Source organism: Lycium barbarum, chromosome 3 (assembly GCF_019175385.1).
Source record: "Lycium barbarum isolate Lr01 chromosome 3, ASM1917538v2, whole genome shotgun sequence".
In the NCBI taxonomy this organism is placed as follows: domain Eukaryota; kingdom Viridiplantae; phylum Streptophyta; class Magnoliopsida; order Solanales; family Solanaceae; genus Lycium; species Lycium barbarum.
In genome coordinates, this window is record NC_083339.1 from 146146044 (window position 1) to 146162500 (window position 16457).

At 35.6% G+C, this 16457-nt stretch overlaps 1 protein-coding gene across 1 annotated transcript; it reads left to right on the top strand.

The window, feature by feature from the left end:
• Window positions 1–1787: 1787 nt before the first annotated feature.
• Window positions 1788–12491, top strand: LOC132633412 (ABC transporter G family member 35-like). The gene is made up of 22 exons (XM_060349821.1): window positions 1788–2455; window positions 3659–3868; window positions 4408–4492; window positions 4596–4755; window positions 4854–4930; window positions 5051–5104; window positions 5594–5684; window positions 6678–6979; window positions 7360–7958; window positions 8319–8479; window positions 8649–8758; window positions 8890–9043; window positions 9130–9285; window positions 9365–9540; window positions 9631–9963; window positions 10040–10330; window positions 10442–10525; window positions 10631–10764; window positions 10848–11075; window positions 11183–11354; window positions 11535–11789; window positions 11886–12491. The coding sequence occupies exons 1-22, from the start codon at window positions 2064–2066 to the stop codon at window positions 12156–12158; spliced, it is 4497 nt and encodes a 1498-aa protein (XP_060205804.1). The 5' UTR covers window positions 1788–2063; the 3' UTR covers window positions 12159–12491.
• Window positions 12492–16457: the final 3966 nt, after the last annotated feature.

A 16457-nucleotide genomic window follows, 5' to 3' on the forward strand; every position in this document is an offset into this window, starting at 1 on the left:
CACCTTGTTGGTGAGGGTTCGAGTCCCCACATTGTAATTCCCTCCCCCATTTTCCCTTCCCCTACCCCCTATGTAATAAAAATTTTGAAAAAAAAAAGACATCCATAATACTTTAGTTCTAATGTTTTTTGTAATTATCAATTAGTTTTTTTTTTAACCTGGAAGGCAAAAAACTAAAACGCCTAAGGAAACAAAAGGAAAAGAACAAATAGAGATAGTCCTTGACAGTGACATAGACGAAGCTCCCAATTTGTGATCTTCTTCGTGTGCTCTATTTTCGTGATCTCTGAGGTAAGTCTATGATTGCTCTATCTTGATTCATCTTTTGTGCCATTGTTAGTTTAAAATACGGTTATGACAAACTAGATCTTTAAAATAAAGGGAATTGAAATGGCAATGACTTGTCATTTTGCCGAAACTTGACAGTGAGTTATATTTCCTAACAAATTAACGCATAGTCTCAACAGGTTACCGCGTAACTTTGATCATCAAGACTTAAATAGATATGAAGAAATCACCAATTATTTTTGCTTATGCTAAAATTTTAACCTGCTCATTTTATTGACGACTACGCCACACTTTTAATTGCTACTTCGTGGATTTTAATAGGGGTGTCAATGATTTTGTAAAAACCGATTTAACTGACCGAACCGAATCATATCGAACCAATTATTAGGATTTTTTATATAAATTTTTAACTGTATCGAAAATTTGCGTAGGTTCTTTATTTTATAAAAATAAATCGAAAAAATACCCAACCGTACCAAATATATTTATGTGTAAAATATATTTTATATATTAAGTTTAAAATTAATAAAACATTTAATTTTTTGTCGTGTAGGATGATGGAAATGACTACAAGTCGGCAACAGGTAATTACCACTAAAGTACCAACTCCGAAACGTGTTATGTTACTCCTATTGAAATTATATTAATCTAGCACCTCGAGTAGTAACTACTTAGTTACAAGGTATTCCAACGATCTTGAGTAGCAAGCTACAAAGCATTAGATATCTTTCCTCTCGTATGATTTAAGTTCTTTTAACGGATACTGAATCTTATTAGACTCAGTTCTCGTGTCTCATCTTGATTGAGTACTTCGCATTCGTGCGATCTAAATTCCTTGTCTTTGTTTAATATTAGTGGGATGGATCTCTATTCTTGTCATGATTCATGTTTTCTTGATTTTTCACCTTTTATACAATAAAATGTCTAGAGAGTTTTTTGCCAAAGTCTTATTAGTATCGTGTACAACTTCTAGTTATGACTTTTATATGACATTTTTTTATGAAATATCAAAAGATTAACTGAACCGTACCGATACCGAAGAATAACCCAGATGATGGGACGGTTTCAAAATGTTTAATTTTAATTATACAAAATAAAATAATCGAAAAATTAATATGATATAAATTTTATAAAATATACGCTCAAACCGTACCATTGACATCCTAGGTTTTAGTGATACAAAAAATAGTTGTGGGATCAGTGATCACGTTAACGAATACAAAAAAAATAAAATAAAATTGTGACTTTATGGTAAAGTTCAATTGATTGAAATTAACCCAGAAAAAAAACTTTTAGTTACCGTAGTAGAATAATTTAAGAATTGGAAATGAATTCAAGAGCAGCAAGTGGAAATCCGTAATAACATAATAAATAACATAAGAAACGGAGAAACAAAATATCAAAGAAAAATACTCCTACAGTAAAGTATGTATATATCACCCAACTATTGACACCTATCCCCATTTTATTTTTATATAAATAGCCTATAACTTTTCTTAGATAATGGACTCATACCACCATTTTTGTTGGAGCACTCATTCTCCAAACTCCCTCTTCACAACTAGAAGAGCGTGAGACCCTTTCAATTACTACAACTCCTTTGAAATAATCAAACAACACAAATTTCCAAACAACAAAAATTTATTTAAACCGTCTCTCCAGTTCTGCATTTGGATGAGACAATTCTGAGGCTTTATTCCCGTATGAAAAACATTTCTCTGCTCCGTTTTTGAGCATTCTAATCGTTAATTTATCGAGTTAGATTTGTGAAAAAAATGGAAGTAAATGGGGGACCAAGGAGGCTAGGGAGTAGTAGGAGTAGTTTGGGAAGAACAATGAGCAGAACGATGAGTAGAGCAAGTTGGAATGTAGAAGATGTGTTTAATCCAATGTCGAGTAGAAGAAGCACACGTGGTGAAGAAGATGAAGAAGCTCTTACATGGGCTGCATTAGAGAAATTGCCGACTTACGATCGGTTGAGAAAGACCGTGCTTAAATCGTTTGCTGAGAGTGAGAATCATCAAGGGAATAAGAAAGTTTTTCATAAGGAAGTTGATGTTCGAAATCTTGGAATGAATGAGCGCCAAGAGTTCATTGATCGATTTTTTAGAGTTGCTGAGGAAGATAATGAAAAGTTCTTGAGAAAGTTCAGGAGTCGAATTGACAAGTAAGTTTATTCTACTGTTACTTTTTCTGCACTTCACGTGAAAAAGCCATAATAAGGATAAACCAAATTCAAATTTATCATTTTTGAATCATATTCGTCATTATGTTAAAGAGATTTGAAAATTTATAAATTTACAACAAGTTCGGCTTTTAGCCTATTTACGTAATTTGAAGACAGGAATTTAATTGAACCCCTTCGTTGCACGTAGCTTTACTATGCAGCGATTATGATTGTGATCGTAGAGCTGATAGGAAAGAGTTTTTTTTTTTTTTTAAAAGTAAACATTTGATTTCTTTTGTGGGTGGGGTGGGTTTGTGATTTGTGAAGTCATGTTTGTTATCGAAGTGTCTTTGGTTGAATTATAAGAACGAGTCAAATCTCCAATGACAACACATCATGTACACATAATTATGGACTCTTCAATATCTTATCATGAACCATTTCAAATCAATTACACATGCATTGCATCACAAATTCACAATATGCAACTTGCTCTCACCAAACCGTTTTTTTTTTGACTTTTTGTTTTTCTAAGTCATGTAAAGCCAAAATGCTTTAAAACCTAACAAATCCACAACAGTATAGTTGACCCGCTCTATCCACAAATAAACATGCATTTTTTAAAGTTTTGCTTATATATCATTGGACTAGCTATGACAAGTTTAAATAAAGCAATATTATCGGTGAAAATTCATATAATCGTCTAATTTGCTTATGATGATTGGGACATAGTTAGTGTTGTTACTTTGAAAATTTGATCCTTGTTACTCTTACGCAGTTAAGTTGAGGTAAAAACAAAGGAAAAGTTGATATGTATGCAGAAGGCGTATGAAAAATGAAACCATTTATTAAAAGAAAAAGATTGATCACATAAATCCATCGCAAAAGTCAATGATGCTAATTATTGCCGAAAACGTTCTCTCCACCCTACATGTACTATCTGACAAACCATTGAAAACAAAAATCTTCGTTCTTAGGACAGGTCCACATATACAATATTATAAAGATTTAATTTATACGCACAAAAAGTTTAATTTATATGTTACTAATTTCACTTTTTTGTTGACGGATACATTGAATGGTTATTTTTTTTACACTATCCGTGTATTGAAGTTAACTCCTTTTATAATCTAATAAACCTAAATATCGAACAATTTGATTATTTACTTAAGTTTTAATACATATATTATTTTGTGGTTGCAGAGTTGGAATTACCCTTCCTACAGTAGAAGTTCGGTACGAACATTTAACAATAGAGGCTGATTGCTATATTGGTGACAGAGCTCTTCCCTCGCTGCCTAATGCTGCCAGAAATATTGCTGAATCAGCTTTGAGTTGTGTAGGAATTAATTTGGCAGAGAAAACAAAATTAACAATCCTTAAAGATGCTTCTGGAATAATCAAGCCATCTAGGTAATTGTAATTAATTATTAGTATTACATTAGTCTTCTTACTATTGACCTCATATACTTTTACTTGGTAAGTGCTAGTACTAATTACTCGTAAATTATTATTCCGTCTGGTTCAAAAAGAGTGTCCACTTAATCATTTGCACACTCCTTAAGAAATCATAACTCGTAGGCAAAAATAAGTGATTTGACTAAACTATCCCTAATTAAATAAGTATTGAAATTTGGTCACTTAACACTTAATAAAGACAAATCTGAAAAAATAAGATTGATTTTTTCTCGATTTAATAAGTGAATACTCTTTTTGACTAAAAAAATTAAGGCTAAGTGGACATTTTTTTTTTAACCGAAGAGAGTAATATTAAAGCAACACTTCACTGTTTCTGGTCATCTATATCCATAATAAAAAAATTCCAGTTTCACTAAAATTTAAATTTAATTTGCTCTATGAAAATGAGAACTAACCAATTGGTCATATGTTACGTAACCATGACATATCCAATGCTGACTTTTTATAAACATGTGTAAACACAATCTTTACAGGATGACCCTTCTATTAGGACCGCCATCTTCTGGGAAAACGACCCTTCTATTGGCTTTAGCTGGAAAATTAGACCCTAGCCTAAAGGTCAGTTACTTCTCATATTAACTCACATTTTACACATGTTATTGTAAATTAATGAATTGTCAACTTAAACAAGCATGCTAATTATATGAAAATTATGGAACAGGTTAAAGGAGAAATCACATACAACGGGCATGGGTTAAAGGAATTTGTACCTCAAAAAACATCGGCATATATTAGTCAAAATGATGTTCATGTTGCTGAAATGACTGTCAAAGAAACTCTTGATTTTTCTGCTAGATGCCAAGGGGTCGGCTCTCGTTATGGTACTTTAATTTTTACTCTTCAATCCTCCCTAATCCCTTCATTTTCGATATATTCTTTTGTTAATTACATACAATAAAATATTTATTTAAATTCGTAGAACTTCTAACGGAGCTTGCAAGGAGAGAAAGGGATGCTGGAATCTTCCCGGAGGCTGAAATCGATCTTTTCATGAAGGTAACCTTTTGGTGACATTCTAACTATGTTACATTTTCTATGTTCTATGATTTTGTTTTTTTAATCACTTGCATGGATGTCACAACAATATACTAATGCTTCTTTTAATGTTAAATTTAGGCAACTGCTATGGAGGGAGTTGAAAACAGCCTTATCACTGATTACACACTCAGGGTAAGTGAGACTGAGACCCTACCATTACTTAATTTCATTACTTTTCACTTTATGCCTATTTGTTTCATAAAGCAATAAAAATATATAGGAGTGGGTATTTACTTACAACTTGATAATTGACTTTTGAAAGTTTTGATGTGTCTGAACTAACCACTTCCCTGTTTCCTGTTTCCTCCCACCTTTTCTTGAAAATTTATCATTTTTTGTTTTTTGGGTCAAATTTCTATACTCACCAACTCTATTGTTCTGATGTTAAGTCTACAGAGCATTCACCACTTTGACCTCTTTGAGATTTGATTTTTTGATTTGAAAATTTTAACATCTATTAAATTAATTAGAACTTATTATTTCTGTAGTGAAAAAAAAGTATCTTAAGAAAATTTTGGAAAGATAGAGGTGTTAGGTAAACAAACACAACATTAGTTGCTGAACTAAATATAGAATTGCAGTTGGATTTGTGGTGAACTAAAATGGAAAAAAAAAGTGCAGATTTTGGGACTTGATGTGTGTCAGGACACCATTGTTGGGGATGAAATGATACGTGGAATTTCTGGTGGCCAGAAGAAGCGTGTCACAACAGGTTAATTCTAAACTCCTTTATCAGGTTAAATTATATTCAATAACAAGTAACTATCTATAACAAACACGATTTGAGAAATAAAAGCTAATAACATGTTAAAATTACATTGAATGAGGCATCAGAACATATAAATTGAAATACAAGTCTTTCCAAGATTTTTAATTTTAAATATTTTGCGACATATAATCAACCTTCTAATGAAGAAGAATACTCAATTATCTAAAGACTTTTAACCAAATAATGCTTCTGTTGACTTAATATGAAAGGAGTTAAACTACCAAACCACATCTCCCATATAGGTCTGCGCAACTTTAACGCACTTTCTTGTTGGATGACCACCAAAATGTACTTCACCTAACTCTATTTGACTATATTCTGAAATGACTAAAGTATCAATTAAGAGTTAAAGACTATTTCCTTACACATCGCCTCAAAATGATACTAATAAAACGTGTTTACTATGAGAACTGGAAAAGGTTAAAGTTAGGTACCTAATATAATTGCTTATGCTTCATAATTAAGCTTTATAGCGGTACTTTTAAATAATTATGAAACTTAGCTATATTTTACATTTTATAACAGATATACGTTGATACATGTATCACTAAATGTGGGCACTATTCCTGTATGCGCACATGTACTGTGTATATGTTATCAATTATATACAATATATCAGTGTGTATACACATTTATCTATACAATGTATTATAATGTATATACACAGTGTATCAGTGTATATACATTTGTATATATATATATATATATATATTGATACAGTAGCACGCACATACAGTATATATGTTATGTTTTGAAAGAAAAAAAATATCATTATTTTCAGCAAAAATGGAGCACGAATCTCTCTACCCATGCTATTTTCCCATAGTTTTAATCATCTCTCTTAAATAAATAAGATTATTTTTGTAGACATCCAATCAAAATGCAGTGCATTATCAAACTAAATAGTAATGGGCTAATAATATTGGCTTGGAACAGGGGAGATGATTGTTGGGCCAACAAAAACACTATTCATGGACGAAATATCAACTGGACTGGACAGCTCCACTACATTTCAGATAGTAAAATGCTTACAGCAAATTGTACATCTTACAGAGGCCACCATCTTGATGTCTCTCCTCCAGCCTGCTCCTGAGACATTTGATCTTTTTGATGATATTATTCTCTTATCTGAAGGCCAGATTGTTTATCAGGGCCCACGTGAACATGTACTTGAGTTCTTTGAAACTTGTGGTTTTAGATGTCCAGAAAGAAAGGGCACTGCTGACTTCTTGCAAGAGGTAATTATCAAATGGACCTTAAGAACTAATGGGCCTACAAAACCCACTATTTCAAATAAGTTGATTAACACTAGCAATGGAAAAGAATCTTACACTATCAGATTACTTCAAAGATGTAATGATAAGTAACTAACTACTCATATCTATGTTGCTATCCTTCAAAAATGTCGGCTAGTGGAGTATAGGCACTGGTGCAGCGGCAGTTTTGGAGGATTCAAGCAACATACCTTGTAATAACATGAATTATTATATATTAACCTGAAAAATAAATAGACAACCTGTAACAAGTTAATAGTGTAAAGATTTTTACAATGCCATGCATATTAGTTGAATCTCTTTTTGTATTTGCAACATAATCTAACATGTAATTTGTTGAATAGGTTACATCAAGAAAGGACCAAGAGCAGTACTGGGCAAATAGACATAAGCCATATCAGTACATTTCAGTAACTGAATTTGCAAAGAGATTCAAGCGCTTCCATGTTGGCCTACGTATAGAAAATGAGCTCTCAGTTCCCTATGACAAATCAAGAAGTCACCCAGCAGCTCTAATATTCAAGAAGTACACTATCCCTAAACTAGAGCTTCTAAAGGCGAACTTAGACAAAGAATGGCTATTGATCAAGAGAAACTCTTTTGTTTACATTTTCAAGACTGTACAAATCGTTATCGTTGCACTCATTGCATCAACCGTGTTCTTGAGGACCAAAATGCGCACCAGGACTGTAGATGACGGTACTACCTACGTTGGTGCACTCCTATTTGGAATGGTCACCAATATGTTTAATGGTTTCTCTGAACTCTCGCTCATGATACAGAGGCTTCCTGTTTTCTACAAGCAGAGAGACCTTCTTTTCCATCCACCTTGGGCTTTCACTTTACCAACTGTGCTCCTAAAGGTTCCAATTTCTGTGTTTGAGACTATTGTGTGGATGGTCATGACATATTATACAATCGGGTTTGCCCCTGAAGCTAGCAGGTAACTCGACAATCGTTTCGCACATTTCAATTTGTATATTTGAATCGAAGGAAAAGATGTCAAATACAGTCAAATCTCTCTATAAAGGTGTCGCTTGTCCAAATATTTTTTGGCTGCTACTAGCTAGATGTTGTTATAGAAAACATATAATATAACATAATATAAAAGTCAGTTCCAAAGAAAACTAGGCCGTTATAGTGAAATGTTGTTATAGAGAGGTCTGACTGTACAACTGATCTTAAGGGACTAGCCAAAGCATGCAACACTGCAAAATTATATGATTTGGTAGTTTTAAATGGGAAATTTGCGTTCCTTGGCTGACTATTAAAATTAGCTTTGCTGTTATTCTCCTTTGCTCAGGTTCTTCAAGCAATCACTGTTGGTGTTTCTGATCCAACAAATGGCTGCTGGATTATTTAGGGTCACAGCAGGAGTTTGTAGGACTATGATTATCGCAAACACTGGTGGAGCACTCATGCTCCTTTTTGTGTTCTTATTGGGTGGTTTCATCCTGCCTAGAGGTTAGTTCAAGAACAGTAACATGTAGAAGATATTACCATTTGTTTTCTATTTGATACCAATTAAGAAAATCACAGCCGGAATAAAGAATTAGAAATGCCTGATTTTTCTGGGGAATAGTTCACAAAGTTTCAATCACTGACAAAGTGCTTGCTGGCTTACTTGTAACAGCATCAATTCCAGTCTGGTGGCGATGGGGATTTTGGGTTTCACCTCTTTCCTACGCGTTCAACGCCTTTACTGTAAACGAAATGTTTGCTCCAAGGTGGATGAACACATTTGTAAGTTTGCTTCTACGTTCTCCTTGGCACTTACCTCTCTTGACCATATTATCAAGTGAAACATGATGCAATCCAAAAAGAAACAATGTTATTTGTCTTAAGTTCATAACCATATGTAATCCCATTCACAGGCCCCAGATGGAGTTACTAGATTGGGTGTGCAAGTGATGAAAAACTTTGGCGTTTTTACCGAAAGAAGATGGTTCTGGATTGGTGCTGCTGCTCTTCTGGGGTTCACAATTCTCTTCAACATTCTTTTCACCTTTGTCCTTATGTATCTCAGCCGTAAGTACTCACTCCTCAGAATGTACTATGGTATTTGCTATTGAGTGTATTATCTAAACCTATTAGACCTTTTGTTACCCTATCAGCTCTAAACAAGCCACAAGCTATACTATCCAAAGAGCAAGCCAGAATTATGGAAGCTGATCAAGAAGAAAGCACGGACCCCCCTAGACTCAGAATCAACAAGTCGATAAGAGATGATCTCCCTCGATCCTTATCTGCAGCAGATGGAAACAGGACAAGTATGTTATTTAGCCCATCAACCACAGAATATGCTTGGGGAATATCAGTAATGCTTACAATAAAATTATTCTTTTGCAGGAGAAATGGAAATCCGACGAATGAGCAGTCGTACCAGCTCTACTGGACTCCATAGAAACGACGATGCAAATCTTGAGGCTGCAAATGGTGTTGCAGCAAAGAAAGGAATGATTCTGCCATTTACCCCTCTGGCAATGTCCTTCGAGGATGTCAGCTACTTTGTCGACATGCCACCTGTAAGAGCCATACTAATTTATTGCTCCTCAATCCGCTTATCAGGGAGTATCCGATGATTGAACTGGAACCTACTTAATGATTTTTTTCAGGAGATGAGGGACCAAGGAGTGACAGAGGAAAGACTTCAATTGCTTCGCGAAGTAACTGGTGCATTTAGGCCGGGAGTATTGACAGCACTAATGGGAGTCAGTGGAGCAGGGAAAACTACCCTCATGGATGTTCTAGCTGGACGTAAGACTGGAGGTTATATTGACGGTGATATAAGAATATCTGGATTTCCAAAGAAGCAAGAAACATTTGCCAGAGTTTCAGGATATTGTGAACAAACTGATATACACTCACCTCAAGTAACTATACATGAATCTTTGATATTTTCGGCTTTCCTCCGGCTCCCTAAAGAAGTCAGCAAAGAAGATAAGATGGTACGGAACAATACCTCCTTATGTTATACTGTAATAATTTTATAGGAAAAATACCGAGTTTTTCTGCCTTTTCCAGGTTTTTGTGGATGAAGTAATGGATCTGGTTGAGCTAGACAATATGAAGGATGCAATTGTGGGGCTACCAGGAGTTACTGGTTTGTCAACAGAACAAAGGAAAAGATTGACCATTGCAGTAGAGCTTGTTGCAAATCCTTCAATTATATTCATGGATGAACCGACTTCTGGTCTTGATGCAAGAGCAGCAGCTATTGTTATGAGAACTGTGAGAAACACAGTAGACACAGGAAGAACTGTCGTCTGCACAATACATCAACCAAGTATCGATATATTTGAAGCATTTGATGAGGTAAAATACGTGATCTTCTTAACTTCCGGACCATCCAGTCTGAAAAAAAAATGTCTCTTAGCTCCGTAAGCCCCCTTTCTCTAATATGTACTACTTTCTTCTGCACACCAGCTGCTTCTTATGAAAAGAGGAGGACAAGTAATCTATGCAGGCCCGTTAGGTCGACATTCTCAGAAAATTATCGAGTACTTCGAGGTACTTAATGATTGCTGAATTATACATACAAATTACTAAAGAACCACCTCATTTTTTGCTTATAAGTGTCACCTAAAAGTGTACTAATTCAACCATCTAATGCAGGCAATTCCAGGAGTTCAAAAAATTAAAGAGAAATATAATCCAGCTACCTGGATGCTAGAGGCGAGTTCAATTTCCACAGAAACTCGACTAGGAATGGATTTTGCTGAATACTACAGATCGTCAGCTTTGCATCAGTAAGTCAAAATGAGTGAAACTGCAAAATGTCTTTGGCACATTTGAAATAAAACACTGTAATAATGTATATCGATTCATGCAGACGAAATAAGGCTCTTGTCAAAGAGTTGAGCATACCTCCTCCTGGAGCCAAAGACCTAAACTTTACCACACAATATTCCCAGCCTGCATGGGGCCAGTTCAAATCCTGCTTATGGAAACAATGGTGGACTTACTGGAGAAGTCCAGACTATAACCTTGTCAGATTCTTCTTTAGTCTGGCTGCAGCACTACTGATAGGGACAATTTTCTGGAATGCTGGCAGTAAAAGGTATATCCCTAATTTAAAACTAACCCATAGATTTCATGGGATTGTGTAAACCAGACAATCTAAAAGATCGATCACTAAGTCCATCCTTTATTTTTTCTGTGCTACAGACAAAATAGCGGTGATCTAATGACAGTCATCGGGGCAATGTATGCAGCTGTGCTGTTTGTTGGAATCAATAATTGTTCGACCGTACAGCCAATTGTAGCTGTTGAAAGAACCGTCTTTTATAGAGAAAGGGCTGCTGGGATGTATTCAGCGTTACCATATGCTATGGCACAGGTAAGGATCATCCAACAAAACTGAGACAACATATAGATTATCTAATCTAAAATCACTAGCACCAGGATGAAAAGAAAAAGACAAGACAAAACTAACACATACTAAGCATGCGTATGATATTTTTAGGACATATTTTCTTACTCAGTCTCAGTAATTGCTATAATACATTTGGCTTTGTAGGTAATTGCGGAAATACCATACATACTCGTCCAAACAACATACTATACTCTTATAGTGTATGCCATGGTGGGCTTTGAGTGGACGGCGGCTAAATTCTTCTGGTTCTATTTTATAACCTTCTTCTCCTTCCTATACTGGACATACTATGGAATGATGACTGTTTCTATCACCCCAAACCACCAAGTAGCTGCGATTTTTGCTGCCGCTTTCTATTCTCTTTTCAATCTTTTCTCGGGTTTCTTCATCCCCAGACCAGTAAGTCAACTCTTCTTTACAGGCATTCAAACATATAAAAATAAATCTTGAACATGACGAAGATACTAATACTACTTTTTCTCATTAAAATCTCAGAGAATTCCCATGTGGTGGATATGGTATTACTGGATCTGTCCAGTTGCATGGACTGTTTATGGTTGCATTGTGTCACAGTATGGTGATGTGGAGGATACTATCCAAGTTCCAGGTGTATTTCCAGACCCTATGATTAAGGACTACATTAAAGATCATTTCGGATACAATCCGGACTTTATGGCACCAGTTGCTGTGGTTTTGGTTGGTTTTGCAGTCTTTTTCGCCTTTATGTATGCTTATGCTATCAAGACATTGAACTTCCAAACTAGATAGATAGATATGGATAGTTACAAAGGCTTGTAAATATTACCTGAAGCCACCTATTTTTTCACAATATTTCGTGGCAATTGTTATATATTATCCTTAAGAATCATATGGGAAGAGACATAAAAAGGGTATACACCTCTAGGATCTTTAGTATGTGTTGTATTTAGGAGTTTTGCAGATAATTATTTCTATAGCACTGAGGGATATTCTTTGTTATGAAACTCAAGCGTAGTTTCCTCAGAATAGCATAAAAATGTAAACGATAACCCTTCTTCCAGAGGGCAAAATGTAATTGTAAATTACTAGTGCTTTATTCAATAAGATAATCTATTTTGTTTACCTCATGCAGTGTAATACGTATGGTTTACATGAAGAATCAGCAATCCATAAATTTGGTACTTTTAAGTTATAAAACTAGCCTACACTCACACAGAAATGCACAATCCTTTCTTTTTCCTTATTGTTGAGGTGTCCTAGTTGCCACCTGTATTAACATTTTCGAGAATTACGGTCCTTGCTAATTAAACTAACCATTACCTATTTCACCAATTAACAAATTGGGTTCCAAATTGCATAGAGTAGTATGCTCAACCTTTTCATCAAGCCTTACTGCCTACTTCTAAAGCAGCAAGAATATTATCACAACCGCAATAAGAGAAATTGTGTCAAAACATGAGTATAAATTACATTAGGATAAACATAGTACCTGCTTCTTCTAGCACTCTCCTTAAAACAGAGAAAATTACAACTCTGCTGCTTGGATGTTACAAGTGAATTCAGACGAACTGGAGACTAACTTTGGGTTATATTTTGCTGATCATCTGATACATGTATTTTGTGGTCTTGTAATTCAGTTGCCAATATTGTGATTCTAGAGAATTTCCTACTCAGTTAGTTAGTCCAGAACTGTTAGTTTGTTAGTTACAGCTGTCAAGAAAGTAGTTAAGCAGTTGGAGCAGTTATTGAAATTGGATCAGTTGTGATCTATATAGCATTGTATTCAATTCATTCTAGAATCATCTATGAAAATATATCATTTCTCTTATCCTACTTTTTCTTCCTAAAATCACCTAAATCCCCCATTTTCTTAACTGTTAAGCTCGAGTTTCCTCTGTTGAAACTCCTCTACAGTTACCTGAATTCTCGATTAGTTCTTAATCCTGCAATTCAGTTATCAGTGGTATCAAAGCCATTGAATCCTCGGCATCAATGGCAAAAGGCACTAGGGAAAATGGAGAACAAACTAGTGGAGATTCTTCTTCTGAAACGGGAGAACTAAGAGAGATGATGCAAAAGATGTTAGCAGAATTGGGAACCTTGGCAGGTGATGTATCCAATTTGAAGAAACTGGATCAAACAGTACTCGAATTGAAGAATCAACTCACAAATACAGATGGACGTAGGCGAGATAAAATTCCAATGGAACACGAACAAGAAGATCCAATTAGGGTGGATCACTTAGAAGAAAGAAGGGCCAGAACTGAAGAAAGGGTCCAAAGAGGAAGGAGCCCTGCTAGCTATACTTCTCACCATTCGAACTTCTCTAAATGGTCAAGAATGGATTTCTTAAGGTTTACTGGGGAAGATTTAAGTTCTTGGTTGTTCAAAATCGAACAATTCTTTGAAATGGAAAATGTTCCAGGCCATGAGAAAGTTAATGTAGCTGCTTTACAATTGGAGGGTGAAGCCATACAATGGCATTTGTCCTTTATGAGATATAGAAAATACCTTCAACCTGCTACTTGGAATGATTATGTCATGGCGATGGTGGAAAGATTTGGTACAGATTTTGATGATCCCATGGAGGAAATCAAGAAGGTGAAGCAAGTAGGAAGTGTGGTGGAGTATCAGGCTATTTTTGAAAGGAACTTGACTAGGGTCACCTTGTCTCAAGAAAATGCTATCAGTTGCTTCATTGGAGGACTGAAACCTGAGTTGAACATAGCTGTTAAGAGGGATAAACCTATCACATTAACACAAGCTTACAAATTTGCTAGAATGAAAGAGGCATATCTTGCTGCTGTAATAAAAAGTTCTTTTCCTGCTATGAGTTCAAGCAATGTGGGAAATTCTTCAAGAAGGTTTAATGATCAGAGGGGGCAGTACAACAAACCTATTTTGCCAACACCTAATAGAGGAGGACAACCAACTCAAAGAGGATTCAATCGAAGAACCCTTACACCAGAAGAGATGAATGAAAAAAGGGCTCAAGGACTTTGCTTCTTTTGTAATGAGAAGTATGTTCCGGGCCACAAGTGCAGGAATTTGAAACAAATATATCTTCTTGAGTTAGAAGAACAAGAAGAAGAAGATCAGTGTTGTGAACAAGAATCACCAACTGAGGAGGCAGATCAAGCAATAGAGCAAATCCAAGAAAAATTAGAGATTTCCATGCATGCTTTAAATGGATCACTGGGGTATAGGACCTTAAGAGTTACGGGTTATCACTCTAAGAAACCTTTACACATATTGGTGGACACAGAAAGTTCACACAACTTCATTGATCCATCACTGGTGGAACAGTTGGGGTGTCCTGTTGTTCAAACCATTTCTCAACCAGTTGCTACAGGAAATGGTAGCATACCAGTGGACAAGATGTGTAGGATCTCTTGGTTATTACAAGGAGCAGAATTTTCAGCTGAATTCTTGGTGTTACCCTTGGGCAACTGTGGGGTAGTCCTAGGGGTTTAGTGGTTATTGACATTAGGTGATATCAAAATGAACTTTAGAAATTTAACAATGGAGTTTATGTATAAGGGCAAGAAACATGTTCTAAGGGGTGCTGGTAAACATATATTGAACACTGGAGCTGGGAAACTAGCCAAGATTCCATCAGGTAATCATACACAACTCTATATGCTTCAGTTGGTATCCAATTTGAATGAAGAAAGACAATGGTATTCTCTAGAAACTAAGAACACATCTGTCACTGATCCTGCCCTAGCCAGTTTACTACTTGAGTTTAAAGAATTATTTGCAGAACCAACTACACTCCCACCTTCTAGAGGAGTGTTTGCTCATAGGGTAGTGTTGCAAGCTGGTACTGAACCAATCAATAAAAGACCATACAGGTATCCATCAGTTAAAAAGGATGTGATAAAGTCTTTAGTTAATCAAATGCTTAAACAAGGGATCATTCAACCAAGTTGTAGTCCCTTTGCTGCACCTGTTGTATTAGTTGGAAAAAAAGATGGTACATGGAGATTATGTGTTGACTATAGAGATTTAAACAAAGCTACTGTGAAGAACAAATTTCCTATTCCAATAGTAGAAGATTTGTTAGATGAACTTGGAGGGTCTGAAATTTTTTCAAAAATTGATCTCAGAGCTGGTTATCACCAACTGAGAATGGCTACTGAGGATGTACCAAAAACTGCATTTAGGACTCATTCCGGTCATTATGAGTGCCTTGTTATGCCATTTGGTCTATCAAATGCCCCTGCAACTTTTCAAGGCCTGATGAATTCTGTGTTTCAGCAATTCTTAAGGAAATTTGTGCTTGTTTTCTTTGATGACATACTGATTTACAGCAGAGATATTAAAACACATTTGATACACTTAAGGGCTGTTTTTCAAGAGATGCAAAAACACCAGTTGTATGCCAAGCAAAGTAAGTGTTTCTTTGGGGTTGACAGGATTGAATACTTGGGACACTTCATTACCAAGGAAGGGGTTTCTACTGATCCTCAAAAGATAGAATCAGTTCAGAAATGGCCTATGCCAACAACTCTGAAAAAATTGAGAGGGTTCCTTGGATTAGCTGGTTATTATAGAAGATTCATCCGAGGATTTGGAGTGATTTCTAGACCATTAACTGATCTTTTGAAAAAGGACAGTTTCAAATGGTCTCAACAAGCAACTGGTGCTTTTGAAGCATTGAAATCTGCTTTGACAAAGGCTCCTATACTTGCACTACCTGACATCACCAAGACTTTTGTGGTGGAGACTGATGCTAGTGGATATGGTATTGGGGCTGTACTGATGCAACAAGGTCACCCTATAGCTTTCATTAGTAAAGCATTATCACCTAAGCATGCTGCCTTATCAGTATATGATAGAGAGTTACTGGCCATTGTTCATGCAGTGACAAAATGGTCTCAGTATCTGTGTTATATCCCGTATTTTCGTACGATGAATTATTCATAAGCTGAGGTGGGGTCCACATGTCGAGATTTTTTTTTAGAACATATGACAAGTTATATGAATAATATATGCGAAGTTAAACACAACCCAAGAAGGACCCTTGAGCCAAATCAAAGTGAAAGCCCTCCAAAATAATATTTTTAAGATACGTTTTCGGGTGAT